This window comes from Macaca thibetana, chromosome 1 (assembly GCF_024542745.1).
Source record: "Macaca thibetana thibetana isolate TM-01 chromosome 1, ASM2454274v1, whole genome shotgun sequence".
In the NCBI taxonomy this organism is placed as follows: domain Eukaryota; kingdom Metazoa; phylum Chordata; class Mammalia; order Primates; family Cercopithecidae; genus Macaca; species Macaca thibetana.
Window position 1 is genome coordinate 88,498,275 of NC_065578.1, and position 17,411 is coordinate 88,515,685.

Genomic DNA, 17,411 nt, shown 5'->3' on the forward strand with positions numbered 1-17,411 from the left:
CAGTACCTGGTTGATTAAGGACACTAAATGTCAGGCTAAATTTGTTTTATAAATTAGAGCATGTCTAAATTATAGATAGTCCAGGAATTATTTCTACCCTAAAAAGCATATGTAACTAGTTCCTAAAACAAATATACAAATTGAGATCTAGAGATTTCTACATAATTCCAGAAGATTCTATATGAAATTTTAGAGGTAGGAAGAATAGCCTATTCATTACTTTATGCCCAACAATCCCTAATTTTAAAAAAAGTAATCAATGAGGATTCTTCTTAGAAGTGGGACTCGTGACAAACAATAAACTATTTAGACAGGAGTATATTACTGTTTGATAGATGACTTTAGAGTACCTATAAAAATCCCAAAGGCATTTTGTTTATTATTATTATTTTTTTGTAGAGATGGGCTTTCACTATGTTGCCCACGGTGGTTTCTAACTCCTAGCCTCAAGCCATCTCCACTGTCTCAACCTGGCCCCAATAATGTTCTTAAATAAATATAAAAAACAATCCTAAAATTAAAACAGAATCACAAAATGCCCTGAATAATCAAAGTAATCTTGAACCAGAAGAACATAGCCTGGGGCATTATATTTCTTCATTTCAATATATATTGCAAAGCCACAGTAGCCAAAATAGTATGATACTGGCATAAAAACAGACATATAGATCAATGGAACAGAATAGACAATGCAGAAATAAATGTATACATCCACAGTGAACTCATTTTTTACTAATGTGCTGAGAATATACATTAAAGAAACAATGGTCTCCTCAATAAATGGTGCTGGAAAAATAGATATCCACATGTATGCAGGAGATCTATATTTGATCCCATTTACACCATACACAAAAACTAATGAAAATGGATTAAAGACTTAAATGGACAGCTAGAAACTGGATCCAGAAATCCCACTACTGTGTATACATCAAGGAAAATGAAGTGACTATGTCAAAGAGATATCTGTTCTTTTATATTTATTGCTTACTATTCACAATAGCCAAGGCATGGAGTCAACCTGTTTCCATCAACAGATGAATGAATTTTAAAAAATGTGAAATCTATACACAATGAAATACTATTAAGCCTCCAAAAAGAAGGAAATCCTGTCATTGGCAACAACCTGGAGGAATCTAGAGGATGTTAAGCTAAGTTAAATAAACCAGGCACAGAAAGACAAACACTGCATGATTTTACTTACATGTGAAATCTAAGAGTTGAACTCATGGCAGCAGAAAGTAGAATGATGGTTACAAGGAGCTAGTGGAGAGGGGAAAAGGAAGGTTGGAAAATGTTAGCTAAAGGACACAAAATTTTAGTTATATAGAAGAGGGAAAAAAAGATATGAAGCCATAAAAATACCAGAAGAATATACAGGGAAAAAACTTGACGTTGGTTTGGGCAATGATGTTTTTAGATATGACACCAAAAGCACAGGTGACAAATGCAAAATTAGACAAGTGGGATTGCATCAAATTAAAATGCTTCAGGTAACAAAGGAAACCAGCAGCAGAGTGAAAATGCAACCAATGGAAAGGGAGAAAAATATTTGCAAACCATATATTTGATAAGGGGTTAATATCCAAAATATATAAGGAACTTATATAACTCAATAGCAAATAAAACCTCATACCTCATTTAAAATGAGCAAAGGTGCGGCAACAACTTGCGTGCATGTGTCTTTATAATAGAATGATTTATGTTCCTTTGGGTATATACCCAGTAATGGGATTGCTGGGTTCAATGGTAGTTCTGTCTTTAGCTCTCTGAGGAATTGCCATACTGTCTTCCACAATGGTTGAACTAATTTACACTTCCACTAATGGTGTAAAAGCCCACAGCCTCACCAGTATCTGTTATTTTTTGACTTTCTATTAATATCCTATTCTGACTGGTGTGAGATGGTATCTTACTGTGGTTTCCATTTGGATTTCTGTAATGATCAGTGATGCTGAGCTTTTTTTTCATATGATTGTTGGTCACATGCATGTCTTCCTTTCATTACAGCACTATTCATAATAGCAAAGACATGGAATCAACCCAAATGCCCATCAGTGATAGCCTGGATACATAAAATGTGGTAAGTAAACACAATAAAATACTATGCAGCCACAAAGAAGAACAAAATCATGTCCTTTTCAAGGACATGGATGGGCCTGGAGGGCATTATCCTTAGCAAACTAAAGCAGAAACAGAAAACCAAACACTACATGTTCTCACTCATAAGTGGGAACTAAATGATGAGAACATGCAGACACCTAGAGGGGAACAACACACACTGGGGATTATGGGAGGGTGTGGGAGGGGAAGAAGGAGAGAAGAAGAGAAAATGACTAATGGACACTAGGCTTAATACCTGGGTGATAAAATAACCTGTACAACCGACCCCCATGACATGTTTATCTATGTAACAAACCTGCACGTCTTGCACATGTACCCCTGAAGTTAAAATAAACATTAAAAAATGAGTAAAGAACCTGAATACACATTTCTCAAAAGACGACATACCAATGGCCAATATGTATATGTAAAGGTGTATAAAATTACTAATTATCAAGGAAATGCAAATTAAAACAAAAATAAGATATCACCTGACACATTTAAGATGGCTATTTCCAAAGGAATTAAAAATAACAATTATCGGCAAGAATATAAAATAAGGGAACATTGTTGTTTTTTGGAGTGTAAATTCATGCAGCTATTATGGAAGAAATATGGAGGTTCCTCAAAAAATTAAAAATAGAACTACAATATGATCCAGTAATCTTACTTTTATGTATAAATCCAAATGAAATTAAATCAATATTTTAAAGAGATATCTGTACTTTCATATTTATATTTACATAAGGAAGTATGAATATTTAAATATATCCGTAATAATTGCAGCATTATTCACAATAGCCAAGATATGGAAACTACCTGAATGTCCATCAATGGACAAACAGAAAAGAAAACACAGAGTACATGTATATGCATTGTATTAGTCCATTCTCATGCTGCCTAATAAAGACATACCCAAGACTGGACAATTTACAAAGGCGAGAAGTTTGACTCAGTTCAGCATGGCTAGGGAAGCCTCAGGAAACTTACAATCATGGTGGAAGGGGAAGCAAATACATCCTTCTTCACATGGTAGCAGGAGAGAGAAGAATGATAGCCAAGTAAAGGGGGAATCCCCTTATAAAGCCATCAGCTCTCATGAGAACTTACTCACTATCATAAGAATAGCGGGGGGAAACCACCCACATCATTCAATTACCTCCCACCGGGTCCCTCCCACGACATGTGGGGATTATGGGAACTACAATTCAAGATGAGATTTGGGTGGGGACACAGCCAACCCATCCATAGCATGCATATATATATTTATTGAATATTGAATATTATATATAATATATATTCAATCTCAGAAAAGGGAATTTTGTCATTTGCAACAACATAGATGAACACTGAGGTCATTAGGCTAAGTGAAATAAGTCAGACATAGAAAGACAAATACTGCATGATCTCACTTATTTGTGGAATCTAAAATAGTCAAACTGTCAAACTCAGAGCTGCAGAGTGGAATAGTGGTTGCCACGGGCTGGGGATGGGAGAAATGAAGAAATGTTAGTCAAAGAGTATAAAATTTCAGTTATGCAAGATAAATAAACTCTGGAGATCTACTGTACAGCAGTGTGACTGTAACTAACAATACTATATTGATTGTGACCTTAACTTCTGCTAAGAGAACAGATCTTAATTGTTCTTACCACACCAAAAAATAAAAAAAGGGCATAGAAAAAACAAAATGATAACTATGTGAGGTAATGGCTATATTATTGGCTTGATTATGGTGATCATTTCACAGTGTATACACATATCAAAACATCAAGTTGTACAGCTTAATTATATACAATTTTTATTTGTCAATTATACAACACTAAAGCCAAAAAACAAACAGAATTTCCAATGCCTGTTTGGGCAAAAATAAAGTGTATATATATAGAAATTTAGAAACTATTCCCAAATAAGTCTCAAACTAAGACAAAAAAAGAGAGAAATTATTTATTTCACCCATTCATAAGAAGCTAAACACCAAAAATTCATCTTATAATGTTTATTGTAGGAAGAACAAATACTTTTATATGACGAGCACAATCAGAAGTGTCTCAAAGCCTTCCAGAATGCTCTGTGGGTAGCTGATGAGCTTCATCCTGAGAAATATAAACTGAACTCTCTTAATTCCAACCCTCAAATGTACTCTTCACGTGGTAGCTCAGAAGGTGGGTGAGAGGCCTTTCCTCATCTCCTGAGATTGGAGTCAATACCTCTTCTCTTTCTTATCAAGGCACTGTTATACGCAACTGTACATGGTGAAAGTTGTGAGGTGCTGCCTGGATCACAGGTGTCAGCTCTCTTAATGAGAGAGTTTTCCAGGACAGACTTCCAGTGACTGACCAGCACCAGGGATGAAGACCTAACACCCTTGTCCCAAAACATGGTAACTCAAAAGGACCATTCCAGCCACAGAGCTCCAGGTGGAATTGACGGAGGGCAGGGACTGCATTGCATTCCAATCTCCTCCCTCTCGGCAACCTACTTCTTTCCCAATCATTCTACACCCTGAGGGCTCTTTGTGGGCAGGACCTTTACTTTGTTCACCAATGTCTACGCTACTCAGCCCAAAGGCCTGGAACTCAACTGCTTAACAAGATTTTATGAAATTGAATCAAATCATTCACCACTGTGCCAAGAAATAAAAGAATGTTTTACCTAATATACCATGATATCTAATCTTGTCTGGAAGTGTGACTCAAACAGGTCAAAGTTTGCCTTATTCACTGTAGTTGGATTTCTAGTTTTCACAAATATATCACAACAATTAAATTACAAGAATCATGTCTGGAATAAAAAAAACCTGCCTATGACTCCCTGCCTTACCTTTTCCACATCGCCCAGACCCTCGGTGTCCAGAAGGACCAGGGTGTGGTTTGGCTTGGAGGGGTGGGGCACGCACCACATCCAGATGCCCTTGGTTTCAGACTGCACCGTGGAGCCCAGAGGGAAGCCTGCAGGGAAGAGGAGGAAGCTAAGCATGGGGACAGCAGAGCAGCCAAGCAGCCCTGGGGCCATGGATTCAGACTGGTTGGATTGTAACTAACCCAGCATACAAGATGGTGCTTTCTATATTTCCTCAAGAATGTCTCTCTCTGTGATTCATCAATTTCAAAAAGCAAGGGACATTAAATGTGAGAACGATGCCAAGAAAGTGCTCAAAATGGAGACGAAGAGGAATCCATGAATCAGACAAAATGGAGGTCACTGATAACAAGAACATCCTGAAAAGTGGTGGGGTTCAAAGTCAGACAGGAGTAGGTTGAATAAAGACATGAGAAGAAAAATAATTCAAAAAAGCAGATTGAGACAATGTTTTTTGCATTGAACGTGATTAAAGACAAAAACAAACACAAGAAATTCAGGAAGAGTTTTTAAGATGATACACCTTCAAACATCCTTGTATGTTGATGGGAATATTATGTGAAGAAAGTAAAATATCTTATAAGAGAAAGGAGACACAATTATGGGAGCCCAGGACTTGAATACACAAGACATGGGAGGATTCTGAGTACTAGTAGGGGAGATTTTCCTTAATGGGAATAAAGGAAAAAATATGGGGAAAGGTTACAGAAAGGTAGTGATTTGGTGGTGAGAATCAGAATGAGAAGGTTGGTTTATTGAAAGGAATTGGGTTCGCGCTTCACATGCCTAGGTTAGAGCATTAAGATACTGGAATCAAGCAATTGGCCTGTGTCCCAGGATACCACTCACCATGATTCTCTCCTGCCAGACGGTTCATCAAGTAGGATTTGCCTGTACGGTACAGTCCAACAATGGCTACCACCACCACTGGCTGAGAAATCTTGTCAAGAATCTGTATAGCTTGCTGGTTCACCAACAGCTTGTCATTGTTGTTTTCCACCAGGCAAATGGGGGCCAACATTCTGGGTCCAGATTCCATGGCAACCGCCAACCTAGAAGAGCCTCCCAGTAGAAATAAGGTTACATTCTCTGCCTCAGTAATGCAAACACCCATAAATTTAGGACCGATAAGACTTTTGCATTTCTTTGAGATAACATGTAACCTAGCATTAGTGAACTACAAAAGGCTTCCTCCATCATTCTCCCAAATCCGTAATGGTGTTAGCAATGAAACATAGTATATTATCATCTCCATAATTTTTCTTCAATAGTAATAATAAAACTCAAGTAATTGTTATCATAATAGGGGGTCTACAATACTCCAAGCCCTGTGATGCCTGCCTTAAATATCTGACCTCATTGACACTTACAAGAACCTACAAGTTAGAGATTATTATATCCCTATATATGTAAATGAGATAAATGAGTCTCACAAAGGCTGAATGCATAAGTCATAGAGCCAGGATTACAAACCCAGACAATTGCGCAAAGTGGCAGACTAAGAAGTTCCAAGTCCTTCTTCTCTCTTGGAGACATCAAAATCAACTGGAAAAAATGACTAAAATTATCTTATAGAAGCTCTAGAAAACAGTCAAAGGTCTACAGCACCCAAGAAAATGTCCAGTAGAAAAAAAAAAGGCACATTCAAAATAGTAGGAAATTCCAAGGTGTTTCATTTGCCCTTTCCCTATCCACTCACCTCAAGGGCATGGTTGTGGTCTGGAGGAGGTGGCAGTCCAGTTTTCACTTCCCTTCCCTGAACTGAAGGGAGTAGAACAGACTTTATTTATAACCTGCTATTCTGACTGGGGGCTGTCCTTTCTAGTATATGTTCTGCCTTACTCAGATTTCCAGTATCAATGATTTCTTGTGCATGATACCAAAACCACAGAAAACTGAAAAAAAAAAAAAAATAGATACACCACACTTAATCAAAATTAAAAACTTTTGTGCATCAAAGAGCACTGTCAATGTAGTAAAAAGGCAACCCATGGAATGGGAGAATATATTTCCAAACCATATATTTGATAGACTACATGAAGAACTGTTACAACTCAACAGCGACAAAATCCCAATTGAAAATGCCCTGAAATGAACATTTCTCCCAGGAGGACCTATAAATGACCTTAATACACATATGAAGACATGTGCAACATTAGTTATCACTGGGGAAATGCAAATCAAAACCACAGTGAGGTACCACTCCACAACCACCCATTAAGATGACTAATATTTTCAAAAAAAAATTAAGCAGAAAACAAGTGTTAGCTAGGATGTGGAGAAATTGGAATCTTTGTCCATTGCTAGTAGAAATATGAATGGTATTGCCACTAAGAATAAAAGTATGGTGGTGGCCCGGCACGGTGGCTCATGCCTGTAATCCTAGCACTTTAGGAGGCTGAGGCGGGCGGATCACGAGGTCAGGAGATTGAGACCATCCTGGCTAACACGGTGAAACCCCATCTCTACTAAAAATACAAAAAATTAGCTGGGCGTGGTGGTGGGCGCCTGTAGTCCCAGCTACTCAGGAGGCTGAGGCAGGAGAATGGCATGAACCCGGGAGGCGGAGCTTGCAGTGAGCCGAGATCACGCCACTGCACTCCTCCAGCCTGAGCAACAGAGCGAGACTTCGTCTCTAAAAAAAAAAAGAAAAAGAAAAAGTATGGTGGTTCCTAAAAAAAGATGAAACATAGAATTAACATCAAAATATTTCATTTCTGATTGGGGTAATTCCAAGATGGCCAAATAGGAACAGCTCCAGTCTGCAGCCTCCAGCATGATCAATGCAGAAGAGGGGTGACTTCTGCATTTCCAACTGAGGTACCTGGTTCATCTTATTGGGACTGCTTGGACAGTGGGTGCAGCCCACGGAGGGCGAGCCAAAGCAGGATGGGGTGTTGCCTTACCGGGGAAGCACAAGGTGTTGGGGGATTTCCCTTTCCTAACCAAGGGAAGCCATGACAGACTTCCTGGAAAAATGGGACACTACCATGCAAATACTGTGCTTTTCCCAAGGTCTTAGCAACCGGCAGACAAGGTGACTCTCTCCCGTGCCTGGCTCAGTGACTACCACACACACAGAGCCTTGCTCACTGCTAGTGCAGCAGTCTGAGATCCATCTGCGAGACAGCAGCCTGACTGGGGGAGGGGAGTCCACCATTGCTGAGGCTTCAGTAGGTAAACAAAGTGGCCAGAGAAGCTGGAACTGGGAGGAGCCCACTGCAACTCAACAAGGCCTATTGCCTCTAAACTCCACCTCTGTGGGTAGGGCATAGCTGAACAAAAGGCAGCAGGCAACCTATGCAGATATAAATGTCCCTGTCTGACAGCTCTGAAGAGAGCAGTGGTTCTCCCAGCATGGCGTTTGAGCTCTGAGAACGTACAGACTGCCTCCTCAAGTGGGTCCCTGAACCCCATGTAACCTAACTGGGAGACATCTCCCAGTAGGGGCTGAGAGACACCTCATATAGGCAGCTGCCCTCTGAGACAAAGCTTCCAGAGGAAGGATCAGGCAGCAACATTTGCCATTCTGCAATATTTGCTGTTCTGCAGCCTCCCCTAGTGATACCCAGGAAAACAGGGTCTGGAGTGGACCTCCAGCAAACTCCAACAGACCGGCAGCTGAGGGACCAGACTGGTAGAAGGAAAACTAACAAACAGAAAGGAATATCATTAATATCAACAAAAAGGTCATCTACACCAAAACCCCACCTGTAGGTCACCAACATCAAAGACCAAAGGTAGACAAAACCACAAAGATGGGGAGAAACCAGAGCAGAAAAGCTGAAAATTCTACAAATCAGAGTGACTCTTCTCCTCCAAAGGATCACAGCTCCTCGTCAGCAAGGGAACAAACCTTTTCTGGATGGAGAATGACTTTGACGAGTTGGCAGAAGTAGGCTTCAGAAAGTCAATAATAAGAAACTTCTCTGAGCTAAAGGATGTTGAAACCCATCACAAGGAAGCTAAAAACCTTGAAAAAAGATTAGATGAAAGGCTAACCAGAATAAACAGTGTAGAGAAGATCTCAAATGACCTCATGGAGCTGAAAACCATGGCACAAGAACTTCGTGATACATGCATAAGCTTCAATTGCTGATTTGATCAAGTGGAGGAAAGGGTATCAGTGATGGAAGATCAAATTAGTGAAATAAAGTGAGAAAAGAAGGTTAGAGAAAAAAGAGTAAAAAGAAATGAACAAAGCCTCCAAGAAATATGGAAAAATGTTAAAAGACCAAATCTACATTTGATTGGTGTACCTGAAAGTGATGGGGAGAATGGAACCAAGTTGGAAAACACTCTTCAGGATATTATCCACGCAAACTTCCCCAACATAGGAAGGCAGGCCAACACTCAAATTGAGGAAATACAGAGAACACCACAAAGATACTTCTCAACAAGAGCAACCCCAAGACACATAACTGTCAGATTCACCAAAGTTGAAAGGAAGAAAAAAGTGTTAAGGGCAGCCAGAGAGAAAGGTTAGGTTACCCGCAAAGGGAAGCCCATGAGACTAACAACAGAACTCTTGGCAGAAATCCAACAAGCCAGAAGAGAATGGGGGCCAATATTCAACATTCTTAAAGAGAAGAATTTTCAACCCAGAATTTCATATCCAGCCAAACTAAGCTTCCTAAGTGAAGGAGAAATAAAATCCTTTACAAACAAGCAAATGCTGAGAGATTTTGTCACCACCAGGCCTGTTTTACAAGAGCTCCTGAAAGAAGCACTAAACTTGGAAAGAAATAACCAGTACCAGTCACTGCAAAAACAGGCCAAATTGTAAAGACCATTGATGCTAGGAAGAAACTACACCAATTAATGGGCAAAATAACTAGTTAACATCATAACGATGGGATCAAATTCACACATAACAATATTGAACTTAAATGTAAATGGGCTAAATGCCCCAATTGAAAGACACAGACTAGCAAATTGGATAAAGAGTCAAGACCCATCAGTGTGCTGTATTCAGGAGACCCATCTCACATGCAGAGACACACATAGGCTCAAAATAAAGGGATGGACAAAAATTTACCAAGTAAATGCAGGGGTTGCAATCCTAGTCTCTGATAAAACAGACTTTAAACCAACAAAGATCAAAAAAAGACAAAGGAGGCCATTACGTAATAGTAAAGGGATCAATTCAACAAGAAGAGCTAACTATCCTAAACATATATGCACCCAATATAGGAGCACACAGATTCATACAGCAAGTCCTTAGAAATGTACAAAGAGACTTAGACTCCCACACAATAATGGGAGACTTTAATACTCCACTGTCAATATTAGACAGATCAATGAAACAGGAGGTAAACAAGGATACCCAGGACCTGAACTCAGCTCTGAAACAAGCAGACCTAATAGACATCTACAGAACTCTCCACCTCAAATCAACAGAATATACATTCTTCTCAGCACCACATCACACTTATTCTAAAATCGACCACATAATTGGAAGTAAAGCCCTCCTCAGCAAATGTAAAAGAACAGAAATCACAACAAATGGTCTCTCAGACCACAGTGTAATCAAATTAGAACTGATGATTAAGAAACTCACTCAAAACCACACAATTACATGGAAACTGAACAAGTTGCTCCTGAATGACTACTGGGTAAATAAAGAAATCAAGACAGAAATAAAGATGTTCTTTGAAACTGATGAGAAAAAAGATGCAACGTACCAGAATCTCTGGGACACATTTAAAGCAGTGTGTAGAGGGAAATTTATAGCACTAGATGCCCACAGGAGAAGGCAGGAAAGATCTAAAATTGACACACTAACATCACAAGTAAGAGAACTAGAGAAGCAAGAGCAAACAAATTCAAAAGCTAGCAGAAGGCAAGAAATAACTAAGATCAGAGCAGAACTGAAGGAGACAGAGACACAAAAAAACCCTTCAAAAAATCAATGAATCTAGGAGCTAGCTTTTTGAAAAGATCAACAAAATTGGTAGACCGCTAGCAAGACTAATAAAGAAAAAAAGAGAGAAGAATCAAATAGATACAATAAAAAATGATAAAGGGGATATCACCACCGATCCTACAGAAATACAAACTACTATCAGAGAATACTATAAACACCTCTATGCAAATACTAGAATATCTCGAAGAAATGGATAAATTCCTGGACACATATACCCTCCCAAGACTAAACCAGAAAGAAGTTGAATTTCTGAATAGACGGATTACAGGCTCTGAAATTAAGGCAATAATTAATAGCCTACCAACCGAAAAAAGTCCAGGACAAGACAGGTTCACAGCCGAATTCTACCAGAGGTATAAAAAGGAGCTGACACCATTCCTTTTGAAACTATTCCAATCAATAGAAAAAGAGAGGGAATCCTCCCTAACTCATTTTATGAGGCCAACATCAACCTGACAGAGACACAACAAAAAGAGAGAATTTTAGACCAACATCGCTGATGAATATCGATGTGAAAATCCTGAATAAAATACTGGGAAACCGAATCCAGCAGCACATCAAAAAGCTTATCCACCATGATCAAGTTGGCTTCATCCCCGGGATACAAGGCTGGTTCAACATACACAAATCAATAAACATAATCCATCACATAAACAGAACCAATGACAAAAACCACATGATTATCTCAATAGAGGCAGAAAAGGCCTTCGACAAACTTCAACAGCCCTTCATGCTAAAAACTCTCAATAAGCTAGGTATTGATGGAACATACCTCAAAATAATAAGATCTATTTATGACAAACCCACAGCCAATATCATACTGAATGGGCAAAAACCAGAAGCATTCCCTTTGAAAACTGGCACAAGACAGGGATGCCCTCTCTCACAACTCCTATTCAACATAGTGTTGGAGGTTCTGGCCAGGTCAATCAGGCAAGAGAAAGAAATAAAGAGTATTCAATTAGGAAAAGAGGAAGTTAAATTGTCCCTGTTTGTAGATGACATGATTGTATATTTAGAAAACCCCATCGTCTCAGTCCAAAATCTCCTTAAGCTGATAGGCAACTTCAGCAAAGTCTCAGGATACAAAATCAATGTGCAAAAATCGCAAGCATTCCTATACACTATTAACAAACAGAGAGTCAAATCATGAGTGAACTCCCATTCAGAATTGCTACAAAGATAATAAAATAGGAATACAACTTACAACAGATGTGAAGGAACTCTTCAAGGAGAACTACAAACCACTGCTCAGTGAAACAAAAGAGGACACAAACAAATGGCAGAATATTCCATGCTCATGGATAGGAAGAATTAATATCATGAAAATGGTCATTCTGCCCAAAGTAATTTATAGATTCAATGCCATCCCCATTGAGCTACCAATGACTTTCTTCACAGAACTGGAAAAACTACTTTAAAGTGCATATGGAACCAAAAAAGAGCCCACGTTGCCAAGACAATCCTAAGCCAAAAGAACAAAGCTGGAGGCATCATGCTACCTGACTTCAAATTATACTACAAGACTACATTAACCAAAACAGCATGGTACTGGTACCAAAACAGAGATATAGACCAATGGAGCAGAACAGAGGTCTCAGAAATAACACCACACATCTAGAACCACCTGATCTTTGACAAACCTGACAAAAACAAGAACCCTATTTAATAAATGTTGCTGGGAAAACTGGCTAGCCATATGTAGAAAGCTGATACTGGATCCCTTCCTTACACCTTATACAAAAATTAATTCAAGATGGATTAAAGACTTAAATTTAGCCCTAAAACCGCAAAAACCCTAGAAGAAAACCGAGGCAATACCATTCAGGACATAGGCATGGGCAAGGACTTCATGACTAAAACACCAAAAGCAATGGCAACAAAAGCCAAAATTGACAAGTGGGATCTAATTAAACTAAAGAGCTCCTGCACAGTGAAAGAAACTACCATCAGGGTGAACAGGCAACCTACAGAATGGGAGAAAATTTCTGCAATCTACCCATCTGACAAAGGGCTAACATCCAAAATCTACAAAGAACTCAAACAAATTTATGAGAAAAAAAAAAGAAACAACCCCATCGAAAAGTGGGCAAAGGATATGAACAGACAATGCACAAAAGAAGACATCCATGCAGCCAACAGACATGTGAAAAAAATGCTCATCATCACTGCTCATCAGAGAAATGCAAATCAAAACCACAATGAGATACCATCTCACACCAGTTAGAATGGCCATCATCAAAAAGTCAGGAAACAACAGATGCTGGAGAGGATGTGGAGAAACAGGACTGCTTTTACACTGTTGGTGGGAGTGTAAATTAGTTCAACCATTGTGGAAGACAGTGTGCAATTCCTCAAGGATCTACAACTAGAATTACCATTTGACCCAGCAATCTCATTACTGGGTGTATACCCAAAGGATTATAAATCATGCTACTATAAAGACACATGCACACATATGTTTGTTGTGGCACTATTCACAAAAGCAAAGACTTGGAACCAACCCAGATGTCCATCAATGATAGACTGGATTAAGAAAATGTGGCACATACATACCATGGAATATTATATAGCCATAAAAAGAATGAGTTCATGTCCTTTGTAGGGACATGGATGAAGCTGGAAACCATCATTCTCAGCAAACTATCACAAGGACAGAAAACCAAGCACCGCATGTTCTCACTCATACTTGAGAACTGAACAATAAGAACACTTGGACACAGGGCAGGGAACATCACACAATGGGACCTGTTGGTGGGTGGAGGTCTGGGGGAGGGATAGCATTAGGAGAAATACCGAATATAAATGATGAATTGATGGGTGCAGCAAACCAACATGGCACATGTATACCTATGTATCAAACCTGCACATTCTGTACATGTACCTTAGATCTTAAAGTATAATAAAAAAATAATAATTAAAAAGATATATTTCATTTCTGTGTATATACACCAAAAAAATTGAAGGCAGGGACTCAAACAGATAATTGCACACCAATGGTCATGGTAGCATTATAATAGCTAAAAGATGAAAACAACCTTTATGTCCATTAACAGATGATATCAACAAAATGTAGTACATACCTACAGTGGAATATTATTCATCCATAAAAATGTCTGAAATTATGACACATGCTACAACATGGATCAGTCTTGAAGACATTATGCCAAGTGAAATAAGCCAGACACAAAAGAACAAATGTTAAATGATTCCACTTGGATGAGGTACTAGAATAGTCAAATACATTGAGACAAAAAGTAGAAGCATAATTACCATGGGCTGAGGGAGGAAGGAAGGGCGAATCATTGTTTAAAGGTAGAGAGACTCCGTTTACAATAATGAATAGATTCTGGAGACGGTTGCACAACAATGCGAACATATTAGTGTCACTGAAGTATACTCTTAAAATTGTAAAATTTATTAATTTTATTATGCCTATTTCACCACAAAACAAAAAAAGTAAAAGACAAAATCCTTGACAAACTGACAATCAAAGACAGTGGTTATCCTATATGTTCTTTGATCAGTAACCTGCAGTAACTTTTTAATGATTATCATACACTGAAACATGCTCTCTACTTTGTCAATGTGACTGTATGTGCTCATCTTTTATCTACAGGTTTAGAAGAGGGATAGAAATTGGAGGGAGAAGGGGAAGAAGCAACGTGGGATGAGAATCTTTTAGAGAATGGAGGCTACCTTTTTCAAAAGGGAAGCAGAAACATGTCTAGATCTAAAGAATTAAAATACAGGCTGAAGCACTTAGCCTAGAAGGGTCAGGTTCTCAGTGAGTTACTCCCACAGATGACAAAAAAAAAAAAAAAAAGAATTAGAATAACAATACGTATAACATTGCGTATTATACAGAGAGATAGATTAGAGATATATAAAGAGAGAGAGGTTTATCTATACACAGATAAGTTAGAGAGATTTCCTTTTGAGAGATAATGTCAGTGTCACTGTTGAGTGAATTGAGGTGAAAGGCATACGGGATTTCATTGCAAGCTTTTGAGAGGTGAAGTTTAATTCCATAAATTTAGTATTGAAAGTACAATTATTCTGTAGATCTCCTGGCACATTTTTATTGCCATTATATTAAAATGATTTTCTATGATATTTGTATTTCTTTATAATCAGAATATGTAAATATAATATTGTCTTCAAATGCTTCATATACTCACTTTTGTATTCATATGTCAAATATTCAAGATGCTTCTAATGCCATCAAAAATACCAGCTCTATCATTCACTACTTATATGGCCTTGACCAAGGAGCATCACCTAGATGAGCCTGTTAATTATAGGGGTCTGTGAGTTAAATCATACATCTAACCCGGAGGGTGTTTTAGTAATAAAATGAGACATTACAAGCTTATATCTTAACATGACATACAGCACAAAATAGGATTTTAGTAAAAGTTGAATTAAATGGAGGTTAAGCTACATAATTACAATAACAATTGGTCCATTAGCTTATACAGTTCAACAAAATATGCAAACTGTAAATTACTAAGAAACCAAAACTACAGATAAATTTTTCATTAGAGCAAAATAGTAAAGTTTAAGCACGCTGTTGCTGTACAACCTGCTCTTGTCTGATTCTTCACTGAGGGGAGTAAGGAGAATGGAGATCAAACATGAGGCCCTGATTTCTACGATGAAATGCACTGTAACGTGTTCATCACATTACAGTGACTGCAACTGTACAGTCCCTTCTTTAGAGTAAGCAATCAAGGAAGCTCTAGAAAGATGTGGCTGCTCCTGCAAACATCTTTATATAAATCAGGTCTCTGGTTTCTTAGCTGTGAGGAAACAGAGAACTTTTAACTTCTACTAAATGAAATACAGCTGTTCAATCCTATTCAGGACTGGTTTTCAAACTCTGATTTACATAAGAATCACCTGAGGGGATTAACACCCAGATTCCCAGGCCTAAGTATCTATCTGTTTATCAAGAGCTACAGGTAACTCTGATGATCCTGTGGGAAACTAACACACACACACACACACACACACACACACACACACACACACACACACACACAGAGAGAGAGACTATGTAATTATTTTTAAGTCATAAAGACAAGCGATGTAAGGACTAGCTTTTATTTCTACATAGAGACTTAAATAGAGCTCTTACTCTGAACCTTTCCTAAGTGTGACCACTAGACAAATAGAAAAGAAACTCTCCCTTCAGGTTATAATTGCCTGGAAGCTCCTTGTTCTCTGCATTTCTGGGCCTGCCGCAGGACCTGAGAGAGACAGCCAGGCAGGCGCCCACCAGGGCTCATTCCAGGCCACTCACTGCTGTCCTGAGTTGATGATCAGGGAGGAGCATATCCAGGGGGACATGGTGTGCCTGGCTGTGACCTCTTGGCTGTCACTGGTTCAAGGGGAGAAGCTGAGCTTCCCCAGAACTAAAGCCAGTCACAGATTCCTGCAGGCCAGGCAGCAGGCCCCCTGCCCTTCCTGCCCTTTCCTCAGCTGCCACTCTGAATCAGAAACCGAGTCTTGAGTTGGACCAAGTTGCGTGTAAAAGAAAGCAAACATACCTGCTCTTCAGCACCACAGCTCCAAGTTTTGAGTTTTCAGTTGCCTTTCAGTACCCCCTTGCTCTCGTTCCTCCTTCCACTTTTCTTTTGTGTCCCTCCTTTATAAAGGAGAAAAAGAGAGAGAGCTGAGGAAGCTAGTCATTTCCACGAATGGGATGGTGCAATAAAGCTGAAATTGAAAGTAAAAGCAATTCATGCAGTTGTTACGAATTAGCAGAGGCACATCTCAATTTTGTTGTTGTTGTTGTTGTGAGACAGAGTCTCACTCTATCGCCCAGGTTGGAGTGCAGTGGTGCAATCTTGGCTCAGTGCAAGCTCCTCCTCCCAGGTTCATGCCATTCTCCTGCCTCAGCCTCCCCCCGAGTAGCTGGGACTACAGGCACCCACCACCACGCCTGGCTAATTTTTTGTTTTTAGTAAAGACAGGGTTTCACTGTGTTAGCCAGGATGGTCTTGAGTTCTTGACCTCGTGATCCGCGCACCTTGGCCTCCCAAAGTGCTGAGATTACAGGCGTGAGCCACCGCGCCCGGCCCTGATCTGAGTTTGAGGATGGTGGTTGGGTGCAGGGGTCAGAAAAAGCCACAGATGCTGCACAGTCACACCTTAGCAAGCACAGTCCTGCCAGCTTTCTTCTGTCTTCCCCACCTTGGAAGTCTTCCTGGGCTTTCTTCTTGATACCTCTCCCAGTTAGCTTTAGTTTCCTTGGCACACAAGAAAAATAGAAAACCCATATTAGAAACAATAAACAAACCTTCAGAAACCAAGAATATTGTAAGCATTTTTCTCTTAGGGGAATTCTTGGGTTCTTTTTTTAACAAGTAGCTTTCAATGTTTTAAATATGTTCACTCACTTGCAAACACACAGACACAGGTATACTTCAAAGATATTGTAGATTTGGTTCAAGACCATGGCAATAAAGTAAATGTTGCAATAAAGTGAGTCACACCAAAGTTTTGGTTTTCCAGAACT

General features: G+C 39.1%; 1 protein-coding gene across 4 annotated transcripts in view; it reads right to left on the bottom strand.

The window, feature by feature from the left end:
• The window catches only part of LOC126963792 (guanylate-binding protein 6-like), a 30,352-nt gene extending 13,636 nt beyond the window's left edge, over positions 1-16,716 (bottom strand). The window contains exons 1-4 of one of the 4 annotated variants that reach the window (XM_050806439.1): positions 16,441-16,716; positions 6,662-6,723; positions 5,812-6,014; positions 4,924-5,051 (exon numbers count right to left, since the gene is read on the bottom strand). In XM_050806439.1, coding sequence (XP_050662396.1) covers positions 4,924-5,051; positions 5,812-6,014; positions 6,662-6,672 — 342 coding nt within the window. In that variant the 5' untranslated portion in view covers positions 6,673-6,723; positions 16,441-16,716. The other 3 variants (XM_050806457.1, XM_050806448.1, XM_050806429.1) reach the window with 3 other exon arrangements.
• Positions 16,717-17,411: the final 695 nt, after the last annotated feature.